This window comes from Phaethon aethereus (assembly GCF_964289735.1).
Source record: "Phaethon aethereus genome assembly, chromosome: 3".
Lineage (NCBI taxonomy): Eukaryota > Metazoa > Chordata > Aves > Phaethontiformes > Phaethontidae > Phaethon > Phaethon aethereus.
In genome coordinates this window covers 21,289,065-21,304,765 of record NC_138576.1, presented here as the reverse complement: position 1 = coordinate 21,304,765, position 15,701 = coordinate 21,289,065, and the positions used below count along the sequence as shown (strand labels likewise).

Here is a 15,701-nt window from a genome sequence, read left to right as displayed (position 1 = left end):
TCCTTTCCTTGGTTTAATATTAAATGCATGAACCACTCATTTTTTCTATGTTGAAGGGTATCAGCTTTAGTGATTTCCTTATTCCCAAGAGTAAGTTCTGCTACGCACCTTAAAGGATGAAATACTCTCTGCACAACTCCAGCAGAGATAAAAGGAACCCTTCCTGGCCCAGCACTCGTGTTTATTTACATCCAAGGGTGATTGGCTTTTCACCAGCTTTTTACTGAGCTGTCAAGTAAGGGGAGTCCAGGAGAGAGGTTTTGCAAACAAGCTAGTTTTGTTTGCATGGAGATTGCTGTGATTCACAGAGGAATCTTTCCTCCTCCCCACCAGCCACACAACCCCGACTGCCTTTGTGCAGTGTTGGAAAAAAATGGTCTGTTCAGTTCAACTTCAGAATTCTTCACTGGAAAGGAATAATTCTGATTAATGTGGCCCTTTTTAGGTGTTGTTGCCTGGAAAAAGCTTTTTTGTGTGTGTGCATTTACAACTCGCACTTGAATATTGTTGATGAAGAATTTTCACTTGTATTTTCAATCAGGCGGGAAATCTAAGTTAAAAAGACTAAAAGCTTGATGTAACGTGGGAAGTGGCAGCTCCTAATCCAAGTTGCTTTCCAAAGCTGCTAAGGAAAGTAGTGGAGATTTTATTCTGTTTAAGTAAGTCTTTGCATTGGTTCCAGAACTAAGAAAAATTTAAAAACTCCCAGTGGCCATAAAAGAAATACAGTCATTATGATTAAAACACTATGTAAGTTTTTCGAAATTATTTTCATTATATCTGACCACTGTTTCAGAAAGACTTTTAAGAAAAAGCTACTTTCTTATTTCAGAGGGGGAGAGTTAAAGTAGCATTAAAATCTGGTCAGTCAAGCACCAAACAGACAATGATATAGAGTGAATGGCCATGATATCCAGAAGACAAGAGGGTATTTGGGTCGTTTTGGAGATATAAAAGGTAAAATAGTGTTATAGCTTAATTATGCCTATCCCTCATAACAAAAGACTAAAACAAGAACCAGGTAAGAAAAGCAAAAATAGAAATTGTGCAGAACTGTAAACATGGCCAAGCTGAAAGAAAAGGCTCTGAGGGAAGACTATTTGAAAGGAATCCTCCTGGGGTATAAATATACACCAGAAGAAGGATTAACATATCTTGAAATGCTGGAACTGTAAGAGCACTGCCAAAGGTGCCCTTCAGCTGGGCACAGCAGCCCTGCGGCGAACTTACATCATATTTTGTTAATTAAAGTTGCTTACTCAGCAAAGAGGATCTGTGGGTGGGCTTCTCACACGTGCTAACAATCATAGAATCACAGAATCACTACGGTTGGAAAAGATCTTCAAGATCATCAAATGAAACCGTCAACCCACCACCACCATGTCCACTAAACCATGTCATGAAGTGCCACGTCTACACATTTTTTGAACACTTCCAGTGATGGTGACTCCACCACCTCCCTGGGCAGCCTGTTCCAATGCTTGACCACTCTCTCTGTAAAGAAATTTTTCCTAATATCCAGTCTAAACCTCCCCTGGTGCAACTTGAGGCCATTTCCTCTTGTCCTATCTCTAGTTACTTGGGAGACCAACACGCACATCACCACAACCCCCTTTCAGGTAGTTGTAGAGAGCGATAAGGTCTCCCCTCAGCCTCCCTTTCTCCAGACTAAACAACCCCAGTTCCCTCAGCTGCTCCTCATAAGACTTGTGCTCCAGACCCCTCACCAGCTTCGTTACCCTTCTCTGGACATGCTCAAGCATGGAAACGCAACAAGCTTTGACCTGTATCATCCCTGAGCAGGGAAAGAGGTTTGGCTCTTGCCCAGTGATGCAGTAGCTGTTCAAAAATCTCTCATTTGTTCTTTGATGAATGAGGAGGCACTGCAGCACATCACACCGTCTACAGGTGGCCCTAGCACTAAGTTATGGAGAAGGATTCCACTTAATGGAGCACCAATGAGTACGCCAGGAGCTGGGGGCTGGCTACCGCAAAGTTCAGCCTTTCTCCTGTCCTGTGATGGCACATAACAGAAGAGATAACCTGAACACCATTGGATTTACTACTCAGTCAAATAGGGTGTGTGTTGTGAAGAAGACGCCATGCTGAGTCTTCCCTGTGTATAAATAGGTAAGGTGTATCTCTACCTACATAATTCTGGTTAGTGTTTGTGGGCAGCTACAAATTTTAAGTGATCCCAAGCCCAGGTCACGTAGGCACTTAAAATGAAGCAGACAGTGGAGAGAAAAAAGGTACTTCAAGAGGGAAATTCATCCACCTGAAATCTAAAAAGCCATCCAGTCATCTCTGCTTTCTTTAAGGGCTATGTCTGGAATGAGGACAAACAGGCTTATAACCAGAGAGCTTCTGCTAAGTGCCTGAAATCAAGGAGATGGCACATTGCAAGCACCTGTACAAATTACTGTCTGCTGTCATTTGTCAGGTCTGCTCAGCAAAATGATTTTTCTTGTTTATATTGTGCAGTCTGCTTTTTCTAATATGAATTTCATAATATTTTCTCCTTGACTTCCCCAAGGTAAGTAAACCCCTTAAGTCCTTTTAGATTAGTTCTCTGTTAGGAGCCTTCCAGTTTAATAGACTGTACGTCTGATTAAAATGCTATTCCAGCTTTCTCCCAGCTCATAATGAAAAAAGCTGGCAGAACCACCCGCAGTCAAAGGGACTAACTCTCAGCTACCGCTAAACAGCGCGTGCCCAGCGCCAAGGCTTTCTCTGTTACATGGACTGTCCTGCCTGTAAGCAGGCTGGGGCTGCACAAGGAGCTGGGAGGGGGCACAGCCCAGACAGCTGACCCCAACTGACCCAAGCGATATCCCACGCCATATGACGTCATGCTCAGCATATAAAGCTGGGGGAAGAAGGGGGAAGGGGGGGACATTCGGAGTGATGCTGTTTGTCTTCCCAAGTAACCATTACGCGTGATGGAGCGCTGCTTTCCTGGAGAAGGAATTCCTTGTTTTGCTTGGCTTGCGTGTGCGGCTTTTGCTTTACTTGTTAAATTGTCTTTGTCTCAACCCATGAGTTTTCTCACTTTTACTCTTTGCATTCTCTCCCCCATCCTGCTGGGAGGGAGGGAGTGAGCAGCTGTGTGGGGCTGAGCTCCCTACTGGGGTTAACCCACAACAGCTTTCCATAATAAAGGAAATGTAAAAGCTACATTACTGTGTTTGAAGTGGGTGAACACTGACTTAAATGAAAGTGGGCAGGAGATGGGAGCAAGAACATTATTTTAGATCTGAAAAGGCATTTCTGAATGTAATTTCCACTGAAGTCAGCACAAGCACATTTCCCCTTCTGTGCAGGGTTGCTAAATCCAAGTACATCCTGAGAACGTCCCCACTGATCACAGTATTAGAAATTATGCCATCCAGAAAAATCTTCTTAAATCAAATATGAGGATGTAAGGGCCTGTTCAAGAACCAAACTGGAAAGCTACAGTATAATAACCAATTTACATTTCATTATAACCTATTTCATTTACCTATCTACTGACTCCATGCTTACATGCCTTCCAATTCATTTTCATATGGCTGATAGGTCACCTAATTTCACATTGGCCTCTTCTGCTAGCACAGACTGCTTTTTGAGGTATAGAAGTCCTAATCCTATGCTTCAAGTCCCTTCTGAAAACCCTCTGTTGCCATTCTTTCCTATGCAAAATTCCTTGACAAAATAAAGCTACTCATATGGATTTCTGCAGACAGGCATAGTGAGTGTTAAACAAACCGAAATCTTTGTTGGTGCCTTTGTTCATAGGGTAGGATTCAAAACTTACTGAAATTTGTGACTTTTACCATTGGCTACTTACTTCTACTTCAGAAGCATGTATGTACAAATATGCATATATGACTATGTGATACCAGTTGGAGCAAGTTTTTAACTAAGTACTGATTTACCAGCACTTGTGGATCATCTCAAGGGCCCATTGATATCAGTGGAATTACACCACATGTACAAGATGCAACAGCAGCTCTGAGAAATCTTTGCCTCAAAAACCTCTCTTTATATATTTAATTAATTCAATGGTAAGCACCATTTTCACAAGTCAGTCTGTTGTTCCAGTTTCCAGAATATTACAGCTGCTTGGATAATAGCATATTAACAGCTGTCTACAAATGGTAGAATAAAAAATCTCAAATAACTCATTAAGGACAATTACACTTGTAACTAATATATATGCTTAGAGAACTCTGCTGATAGAAAAATATTTGTACTGGGAAAGAAAAATCACCTATTGCTGTACTGGCAAAAATGAAGACTTAAGTACTACTTCCCTATATGCTTTTACTAAATCAGTTAATGGTCATAGCCCTGCTTTCTCTGCATGCATGCTGAACACAGCTACGTCTGCAAAAGACTTACACAAGCCTGGTCTCAGTGTGTAACTGTCATAGCATTGCTTCTCTTTAGAAGGTGGCATCTGAGATTTTCATCCATAGCTGTAGAGTAAAATGTTGTTAGAGGTACAGGATGAGACCACAGCCTATTAAAATGAATACACTGAAAATGAGGGGATATCCCATCCTTAGGTAAGGAAATGCATAATCTGCAATTTAGGTGGGATTGACCTCCAAATTAGGACATCTAGGTTTAAATGTCTGCATGGGAACTATGTGTCAAAGCTGCCATGGAACTCTGGGGCCCATGCATTTAACAAGGCTAGCGCCCTTCCAGAACCCCTGCGATGCACGTTCAGCGCTCAGCTGTCATAATCAAAGAATAGGAGTGTCTCACAAATCTTCAGTCATTTTTGCCAGCCCAGTATGGCCATCTTGCATGCCCTATGAACACTTCAAAAGGCATAAAGTACCTATTTGTAGCCAGGGGAATCTCACTCCCCGTTCACGCAGTCAGTGACATTTAGGGTACAACTCGGTGTCTACCTCACTGAGTGAAGTGAACAAGTCTCCAGGATCCGTTGACTCCATTCACTGGAAGAGGAGTAATCACATCTTATTCACCTACAAGCAGATTCTCAAGGTAGGTGTAATATTCTGAAGTTCAGTCCTATGTGCAGAGTTTAATTCAGCTGTCCATATGCAGGCATGAAATGCCATTTGAGAAGACATATCATTAAGGCTGATAAATATGACACTGGACCTACCACAGATGTGTGCCTTTCTGAGCAACATCTGGAGGCCACGTAAATTATCCTAAGGCATCTAAAAGGCTTCCAAGCACTTTTTTATTTTGTGTGAGCAAATGAACTAAGCTCTTTTAACAGCTTCTTGAGACTTCTGCAGGAATTAATCACATTTTTAAAATAATATGGCTTGTTATTAATATTTGCATAGCAGTTTATGGAACTTCAAGAAATTGTTAAACTTGCTCACAACAACTTAAAAAATTGGTGCTTTGTTACATCAACACAATTAAGTAAGACCAGTCTACTTCAGTCAGTCTTTTTAAGCAACCTTCATCTTCTGGTATCTCCTCTAACAACAAACCTACTACTTGCCCTGAAACTGGTCTCATAAGGTAAGCCTTTTACAGGTCTCAGTTTCTACAGTTTCTACTTGAGATAATGGTACTCCAGAAAGCACATGGCTGCTATGTGGCTAAATGTGATATTTAGGTTTCTCCATTGAAAAAAAAAAAAAAAAAGTATTCTTTTTTTTCATAAAAACATTCCTATTAAAAAAAAATCTCTAGGTACTATTTGCCCTTTAATTTTGAAGAATAATTAAATTTAGTATTGGTACATCCATTTTAGAAATTAGTTATTCTTGTTGCAAGCAATTTCTCCCTGAAAATGTAAATACTACATAAATACTCCTTGAAAGCAATCTCCCAGTAATTATGTTGTACCTTTCAACCAAAGGTAAAATAAATTTCAAAATTTTAATGACAGATCTCTATGAGTTAAATAAATATTACACCATTATGAAGAAAGTTAAACTGAAATATGAACACTAACACTGATATTTTACTGAAAGTCAGAAACTTAAATCCACATATGGACATCTGCACAAATCGTCACGGCTTTTGCACTTGCTGGTCCCTAAAGCCTATGGGAGCTGCAGGCTGTGTTTGATCACGTAGGTAGCACCTCAGGTCATGGACCAGAATCCCTTCATGGTAGGTACCATACAAACACTGAGTAGAAAAACAGCTCTAAACCTAAACAATAAATAGCAACTATGTGCACAAAGTCTGGACAGGTTGCAGTAAGGGTGGGCCTTTTGAATTAAGCTATAAAGGGTTCTCAAAGAAAGAATCAAAGGAAATAATTATAGGCAAGAGAAGGAAGTGCACTTTTCACCTCTGTACCTAGAACTGACTACAAAACAAGATCAGCTGGTTTAGTTAACTAAAAGGTACAGAAGTTCAGCTGAGGTCTGCCTGGAGAAGGGTGACAAATTAGGCACATTGGCTTGATGTATCTGAAGTAATAGAGTTTTATATTAGTGATTATATAATAAGAAATTTGTTCTGGCTTTATAGTCATGTTCAGGCTGAGATTCCCACCCAAAGCTCCAAGAACTTCCTTGGTTCCTCGTAAGGTAATATCTAAAATGGCAGCAAGATTCATCTCTGATAGACTGGCCACTTTCTCATCCTTAATTTCTTAAAAGCTATGAAAAATGTCATCACTGAAGTTCTCTTATTTTTGCCAAGTTTACGAAAGTTATGGCTTTGTATTTCTTTTGTCAAATATTTGTATTCCATTAGTTTTAATTAATCTGCTGTATTCTATGTTTATTGTTTTGAATTAACATTTTCATTAGCAAATGAGCAAAAGTACTTTGTTTCTATGGAACTGGTTCCTTAAATTCTTTAGTTATATGCTTTGATGTTTGGGAATCAACAATGTGTTGAACATCTCTGACAATCAGAGGGATTCAAATCTGTATTACAAAGTCTATCCTAAGGTAGTTTGTCCACAGTCATTCAATAAAGCAGTAGCAGGTTTACAGGTAAAGCCATGCACACTTTTTTCCCTAAAATTTTCTGTGTATTATTGATTAGGATTCAGGTCTCTACCTGCAAGGACTTCCATCAAAAAAATCGTGTGTCTTGATTTCCAGTTATCTACAAACATATGTAGGAAGATTATTTTTCAAAGTAATAATGAAATTCAAAAGGGAAAGAGAAAAACCATTACAAAAAGCTGTATTTCAAAACTTGCTAATCTAATTTAAATAAAAGCATAAGTGAAAAATAGAAGCCATAGTTACTCACCTACGATGAGTAAGAAAACTACCACTGACATGTCCTGAGCCATCACATCCTGGGGTTGGACATGACATTCCTTCCGTCTTCACTGACTTCCAAGAGAACTGTGAGCCATTTAGGTACCCATCCTTTTGCCTTTTGGCAGCTAGAGGACACCCTGACGCACTGCGATGGGATGCATATTTTCCAGTTATATGACCCTGACCATCACAACCAGGAACTGGACATCTGGATAGCAGATAGATGAGATAAACTTTACTGTCTTGCCATCATATACCTGGTAGCCTCTACAACAAAGTCAAAATAAACCCGACATGAAAAGAAAAGAACAATCATGCACTGTGGTCTTAAAAATAGTCAAGATACCCTGTAGTGGGTAAAATTACAAGCAAAACCTTACTAATATGAAAAAAAAAAGTTCTCTGATAAACTGTAAGGAGGCTAGCCAGTAGACGAAGTCACAGCTGTTGATATTGTACAATTGCAACAAAAGGACTGAGATATGTATTTGAATTGCAGGTGTTCATTACAGTAAATATCACACTAGAATTGAAATGTCGGTTACTGAGCTCCATTTAGAAGGAAAATTGCCTATAAAAACTCTATAAGCATAAAATCCTACTTAGTATAATCCTTGGTACATTTTATTTATGTGTATGGAATCTAAGGAAGACTTGTCTGATGTCATGAAAATGTAAGATAGAAACAGGTAGGTCATAGCGGCTCATCAGAAATGCTGAGCACCTTTAACCACCCTCTGAATAGGAGAGGTTATAACAAACTATGCGCTACAGCCTAGAGAGATCAATGAAGGCAGTTCCGTATTCATCTGATGTTTCTCCTTACTTGGGAATTCCCCCATACATTTGCCCTGTATACTTCTAAAAAACAAATAACCAGGGTTAGAAGAAACAGGTTAGAATCTTCAAAGTGAAATGTTTAAAGAAAATAACATTTTTTCAGTACGCTGCTACATATCACATGTCAAAACAAGGCCGGTTGCTTCAGTGTTTGTCCTACACTAAAATATTGCTGCAACTCTCCACCAAGGATCCAGTCCTGAATGGCCTAAGCAGTCACAGAACCCGCTGAGTTCAGTAGCGGCTGGTATCAGAGCATGCTGCAAGACGAAACGAAGACCTATAGGTAGGCATTTGTTCCTCTTGCAAACTGCATAAACAGTCCAATTCTCTGTTCCCATAACTATTTGATTTAGCATGCATGGTTTGTCTACAGTATGCAAACATGTTTCAGGGTTTTTCAGGACATAAAGATCTACATAATTTTTTAAATTAATGTATAAAACATGTTAAAAACTGTTTCTGAATTATAGAAGATTGTATCCTTGGCTAGAACAAATCAGCACAGAACCTTGATTTGCAGTTCACTCATAGAAATCAATGTGGCCATCTGCTCTTGGATAACTATCACACAATAACATTTATGCCTTAATAAAAAGCTGAAGATACGTATGACCTTATAAAACACATGAAGGTCCTTCGACAATATTTGTTCTCACCTAATGGGCTCTTGGTCTTCTTTGTCTTCCTTGCTCTGTGCTATCCTGATTCCACTTTTCTTTGCTCGCGGGCAGCCTGAAAGACTGAGTGAAAGAAAACATTTTAAAATGCAATTTCTCATTCTTGGGTACAGTTCACAAGGGATACACTTTCTATCTCAAAAACTGGCAGAATAGGTAATCCTGTCCAGTTTCCAAAATCGAAGCTCAGACGGTTCAAATAAGGAGAGCTGCAGTATGCAACCACGAGGGGGAATCCGCGTATCTCGGCTCGCGATGCAGGACAGGACCGCAGGCACTGAGCAGACCACACGCACAGGCTGTCCCCAAGGAGCCAGGGAAAGCAGCTCTTAAGCTCTCTGCCTAATAATCCCTCCAGCTGACTCAGCAGCAGCAGCGACAGCTTTAAAGGGAATAGAAGGCAACGTTTCAGGGCTGAGAGACATTACGTCCTCTGTACGTCTGAGAGGGATGGAAGAATAGGCTCAGGAAACAGGTGTCTTTGGATCTCTTGGTAGGACTACAGATTTCTCTAGGGAGCACATTAGAAACAGTATCAAACCTTCTGAAATGCCATGGAAGAATCCTATAGAATGGTTGAATAAAAACATGACAGAGCTCAGAGCTGTACAGTGCCTTCCTGAGAAAGAGTTTAGGAGCTCAGAACTCACCCAGAAAAAAAAGATTTGGCAGAGACAAAGTTATATGTTAGGCTAAGCAATGTTACATTCGACTAGACAGTGAGAATGTTGTTTTAACTACACAAGATTGAAAAAGATATTTCATCCATGTGAACCTCATGAGGTTCAACAAGGCAAGTGCAGGGTCCTGCACTGGGGTTGGGGCAACCCTCAGTATCAGTCCAGGCTTGGGGATGAAGGGACTGAGAGCCGCCTTGCCAAGAAGGACTTGGGGGTACTGGTGGGAGAAAAGCTGGACATTAGCCAGCAATGTGTGCTCACAGCCCAGAAGGCCGCCGTGTCCTGGGCTGCTTCCAAAGCAGCGTGGCCAGCAGGTCGAGGGAGGTGATTCTGCCCCTCTGCTCTGCTCTGGTGAGACCCCATCTGGAGTCCTGCGTCCAGCTCTGGAGCCCTCAGCACTGGAAAGACATGGACCTGTTGGAGCAGCTCCAGAGGAGGCCACCAAAATGATCAGAGGGATGAAACACCTCTCCCCTCAGGACAGTCTGAGAGAGTTGGGGTTGTTCAGCCTGGAGAAGAGAAGGCTCCAAGGAGACCTTTTTGCAGCCTTCCAGTACTTCAAGGGGGCTTCAAAGAAAGATGGGGACAGACTTTTTAGCAGGGCCTGTAGCTATTTCCATTTTAACGTATCAACATTAAAAAAGAAATCCATCAGTAAAACACCACCTTCCAAAGCACTGAGATGAGAGACAAAGTAGTGTCACTAAAGAAAAATTGCCGCAGAGAAAGAAACAAAATAGAAGATTAAATTTTTGTTTCAGCATAACAAAAGGCACTTCAGTGTTGTATAGTAGGTTGTCTTCAGTAAGAAGAGACAGAAACAGTGGTAGCAAAATTTTCAGTTATTTTGTCTTGTCAAGACCAGCGAGAACTGTGAGGAACAATGAGAGGAAAAGGTGATTGCAATCACAGACAGAATTCTGTGTTGGTAAATGAAAAACAGACAAAAATATTGTTTACATGCTGTACAGTCATAAATATGTCTTATTAAAGAAAGGGAAGAATGTTAACATAAGATATGGGACATAGTGTATTACCTAGCAACTTTTAGTGAGACAGCATGGCTGCATCTATAGTGGTAAACAAGAGGGACCTAGAACCTTGACCTAAGACCAGCAAGCTCACATCTGTACAGCTAAACTCTCTGTTTCTATAAAGCGGGTCAGACATATCCATATTGTTTATAGAGAATGATCTGGACCCATGCTGAGCCTCAAATCATACCTGAGAATTTCCTGGGAGAGTTTCAGTGGCCCGGGGTCAGTACCATGCCAGGGGACATGCTAACAATTTAACAGTGCAGGTATCTGTGCTCTGACGCTGGGACCTGTGCTCTCATCCCATTTCATTTTCTAGTTTAAATGCAGCCGATAATTTTCCTTTTTAAAGCAAGCACACCAAAGTACCACAGTTCCCTGCGTACAAACTAAACCTTGGAAAGCCTGTGCCACTTACAAAAAATTTTCTTCTAAAATAATAATATCATAATCTGTAAAAAGACAGCGGCAGGAGGAACAGAGTCTGAGGGATTTAGAGTAAGAGGAAGCAGACTCTGGGGCAAGGAGGCAGTTTGGGAACAGGTTGGTTCATTGCCCCCCATACAACCTGGATTGCAGAAAGTGAAGGGGAGAGGACAGGAGTTACAGATATCCCTAGCTCATCTGTAAGATTACTCGTACCCACTATGTGAGAATAATCAGGTTTTGCATCCGAAAACTAAATAGTTAATAAAAATGCCTCAAAATGCAATACTTTTTTTAGTAGGTGTACAGATGGGTATGCTTGTGCATGATGACATTTTCATAACAAAATCTGAATGAAGAATGTCTGCCTTGACTAATGATTTAATGCTTTCTACATATTAAATCAATTTAATTATCACCTTCTTATTGGTATTTTGGTCCATCATCTTTTTGCAATAGACCTTTCTATTCTGGCACTATGATGTATTAGAAAATTCTAAGACCTTTCTGGTCCTCTAAACAGACATTTCCAACAGACAGCTTCTGAGGTTATGATTAATTCATTTTTCCTCTGACAGCAGATTCACCAAGAAAACATATGTCAAGGATGAGCCTGTGCTTTAATTTTTTTTATCCAAAAGCTATTAAAAAGTAAACATACTGCTTCATTTTTATATCAGTTTAATTCCTTATATTTGAAGACAAAAGACAACAAGGGAAATTCAACACTGGTATATGCTGGTATAACCTCCTGCATATACTGAATGGGTATGTGGAACTGCAAAAAGTTATGGCAGAGTTAAATCTGCCTTCACGTGCGCTTGCTGTTGAGCAGCCATTTTAAATACAAATGATACCTGGACATCTTGGCAGCCATTTAGGAGAGAAGTTTGTCGTTCCTTTCCTTCTGAAACTGAAAGGGTTGTAAGGGATGGTACCCAATACAAACAAAAATACTAACACAGATGCAAGCAGAGATAATGCTAATTTTCAGTGTGGGAATTAGAAAGCTTCACTGTGAACGTGCTGTGGGGTCTTTCACACTTAACAGCTCCAGATTTAGGCTACTAGTTTGCTGGTCTTTTAAAGAGAGTGCATTTTGCCAGCCTCACCACCGCCGAGAACAGCCTCGACAGATACCGTGACCTGAACAGTGTGGGGCTGGCTCCATGAAAATGTGACAGGTCTCCTGGGGACATCGGTGGTTTTAGGGAAAGAAGACATTACTCCTTCAGTATCTACGCACCCATGCCTGCAGGCAGCCAAGGACACAGGGCTGCCAGAGGCCTTTTGAAAGAGAAACAAAGGAGTTATATGGTCAGTAGAGACATGGTGGCATTTCAAAAGGTTGAATATGTTAAATCCCAATGGACTGGACAAATTCCAGATCACTTAGTTTTGCACCAGTTTTACTTTTTATATCTTTTTGTGTGCTGAGTATGCTGCAAGATCAAATGAAAACTTGGTGCAGCACTCATCTGCAAAAATACAAGAACATAAGAATTTACAGATGGAACTAGGTAACACCATCCAACTCATGGTCTGGTCCTACAGTGGCCAGGACACAATGCCCAGGGAAAGGGTTTAAAAAATGCACCGACATGCAGTGATTCTCCCCAGCTAACCTTGCCAGCTTTTAAGTTTCTTGTTTGTGACACTTTGCCTTCTGCATCTTCCCTGCCCTGCCTGTTTCTGGTTAAATAGACAACCAAATATGTAAACACCTTCCTGAAACAGCAAAGTTGGGGCATAGCTACACCAAGCATAGTTCTGGTAGAGGTGTGAGCTGCGAAATCCACATATAGTTAAATGTAGTTCTAAATTTGACCTCAAATCCCTTTGCAAGTGTGACTGAAACTCCTACATCATGTAAGTGCTTTTAAAATGTTTACATGTTCTCCTTTATAATTTTATTTGTACTTTTGATGTCTAACTGTGCATTACAGAAATTGTTACTGTGATCTTTCATTTTTACAGCATGTAAAGGTATCACACATGCCCAGTGTTTATGTTATTTATGTTTTGACTTTAAGCTGTTTGTTGTTTTTACTGGGAATACACTTAGACTGGGAATTGGTGTATTGACTAGTTGATTAATATTGACTAATTGACTATAGCCAGTTGTAAAACCACAGGGACTTGGTGAAGCAAGCAAATACCCAGACTCAACAGAAATCACATTTACTAACAAAAGAGTGGTGGGCTACACTATTATGCTTTGATTAAACAGTGGATAGCTATTTACGAAATATGGTGCTGCTCCTCTCTACTGATTTATAGTTCTCAAATAGCCACAGGGAATTGCTAATTGACAGCATTGGTAACTACCTCTACAGTGCTACCACATCCATTCATTTTGGGGTTATCAGTAATACCCTAATTAGTAAATGTGAAGCCTCCTTTGGCCCTTGGTAAGGATCACAGTTATGGTTTAGGTGGGCAGTCAAGGTAACAGCTTTCATCCATACATTTCTCTTTCCATTCTTCTGACATTGTTATGTACAATGCATTACGATTTAAAAACAAGCCAAGCTTTATTCCAAAATGTACTAGCAAGACTGGTGCATATTAAATAAAAGAGGTACTTTTTCACTCCAATTAAAGCTGGTAAGGCTTCAGCTGGGAGAGGAGGTAAAGAACTGGGTCCAATTTTGCATTTCAAGAAATACAGAAGGAGTCTGGAAGAGATTGACAGGAACAATCATGAAATATAATTTATGGGGAAAAATGCAGGAATAGGATTTGAGTCCAGAAAAAGTAAGACTGTGAGGAGAAGAGCTAAGTCATCCAGAATATAATGCAGCAGAAACTTGTGACTGTTGAATTGCTTCCCTGGGCTAGCAGAGAAGGCAGAAAAATTGGATTCATTTTCTATGAAGATTTTGCCAGATATCAGCAAAAATCTTTCTACCTATTTGGGTAGTGAGCCATGCTAAAGCTGAGAAATGTTATTCATTGGTGATAAATAGGATGATTTAGACCAATCTATGTCTATGTACAGCCCTTGATCCTACTTCAGTATTGAGAGAGGTAGGAGAGGTCTGTTGAGGTCCCTTCTAGCCCTTCAGCTGTTTGATTTAAAGGACAAAACCTTCTCTTTACGTACCTTCGATGTGAAGCATAATTTCCAGTAATATGCCCAGAGCCATCACACCCAGGGGTGGGACACCTAGAATGATAATAGAAAAGATATGGAGCAGTGTTACTGACAGGAAAGATATAACGGCCCGTTAAAAAGCATTCATTGGCTCCGTCCTTGCTTCCACACGTGCCATCCCTGGGGACCTCTAGCTATTGCTAAACCTGAGCTTAATTCCTCACTGAGGACAAACATACTTTTTTCATTCATAAAATGTTTTTCTTTGCTAATTCTCACCTGCCCACCCAAACGCTTTCTGGGTATCTCTAGCACCGGCACATTAGTGGAGATTTCCAGCAGCAGCCTGACATCCCCGCACCACCAGGAATGAGAAGGGTTGACAGCAAATGGAATATCCCCATGGTGCGTTCTTAGGTAACGGCTAACATTCCAGCCAGCCGTTTTGTTTTCCATCAGGGCTATTGCTCAAATCCCACTGCACAGTCTCATGAGGTCGCACCATGGAGACCCCTCCACCTCTCCATGAAGCAAAGGAAATGCCTAAGGTAAAGGAAATGCGTGTAGATGGGGCAGTAATGCTGGCCTCTTGCGGAGAAATGGTAACCCACCCCAACACTCCCAAACACCATGTTACAGCACCAGACAGAAGTCACTGATACAGCCATCAATGTGTTTCTAATAGTTGAATGACATTAGAGTCATCAAAGAAAATGGGTGTTTTTTCTACATTGCAAAGATGATTGCGATCACCACAAAATAAGCTAAATTATAATGCTAAGTAAAATCATTAGCTGGTATTTGAAGAGCGACACTAAATCACAGAAAAGACAAAGGAAGAATTAATTTATATTCATTTTACTGAACAGACAAATGCTACATGAATTCCAAAAAGTCCCTCTTCTTGAGCCTGAGTTTTGAATTTTAGCCATGCTTTAAAGCTTCATTTCAAGAAAGCATTCAAATTCAAAAAAGCATGAGCACAAATTCAGATGTTGCATTCTGAAACATCAGATTTCCATAACATTGAATTCTTTCACTATTTGAATCCAGAGTTCATGCAGACTTTGGCTTTCACCCTTTAGTTACATGTGTGCTTTCCTCAAAATTGGTCCATACTGGTAAACTTTTGTTTCACAAAGGTTTCTGCAGAGACTTGAATGTTTCTTAAAATCAGGAATTAAGCAACCCCGAATTCAGTGCAACGGGGCTCTCATGTGCCATTAAACTGAATTTTAGCTCTTTAAAGTTAGTAGGCATTACCTACTTCTGAGGAGCTCAGCAGGGCCAAACTTCAAACATGATTAATGAAACCTTGAAAGAGATAAACTAAACTGGAATTTGTTAAATGGGGTTCTCATATGGTCTTCATCTGGACCAGTTCACTTATTCTAGAGAAAACATTGGAATATGGTAGCACTCCAAGGATGTCAGCTAGTAAAACCTTGGTGATTCACTACATCACTGAAGTTTCTCTTCCATATAACAAACAGCCTGTGTGCTTTGGACAAGAAGTTTAAACAACTTCCTTAAAGACAATTCTCCTTTTCTCTTGCTTTATGTCTTTGCACAGGACCAAATATAAGACCATGATCTTGACTAGAAGGTATAAGTATTACTGTGACTCTTAATATCTTAAAGACCAATATACAGGTTGATATTACACATTAATCTTTCTGCTTGTAGAAAGATAAAACCCCCTAATTTTTGCATAGTTTCTTCTG

General features: G+C 40.2%; 1 protein-coding gene across 3 annotated transcripts in view; it reads right to left on the bottom strand.

Annotated features, from left to right (window-relative positions):
- MYT1L (myelin transcription factor 1 like) overlaps window positions 1-15,701 on the bottom strand; it is a gene marked incomplete at both ends in the record, with an annotated part of 126,304 nt that overhangs the window by 12,423 nt on the left and 98,180 nt on the right. For all 3 annotated transcript variants that reach the window (XM_081998081.1, XM_081998082.1, XM_081998083.1), the window contains 3 exons: window positions 7,204-7,425; window positions 8,717-8,800; window positions 13,987-14,049. In XM_081998081.1, coding sequence (XP_081854207.1) covers window positions 7,204-7,425; window positions 8,717-8,800; window positions 13,987-14,049 — 369 coding nt within the window. The remainder of the gene's footprint in view (window positions 1-7,203; window positions 7,426-8,716; window positions 8,801-13,986; window positions 14,050-15,701) is intronic.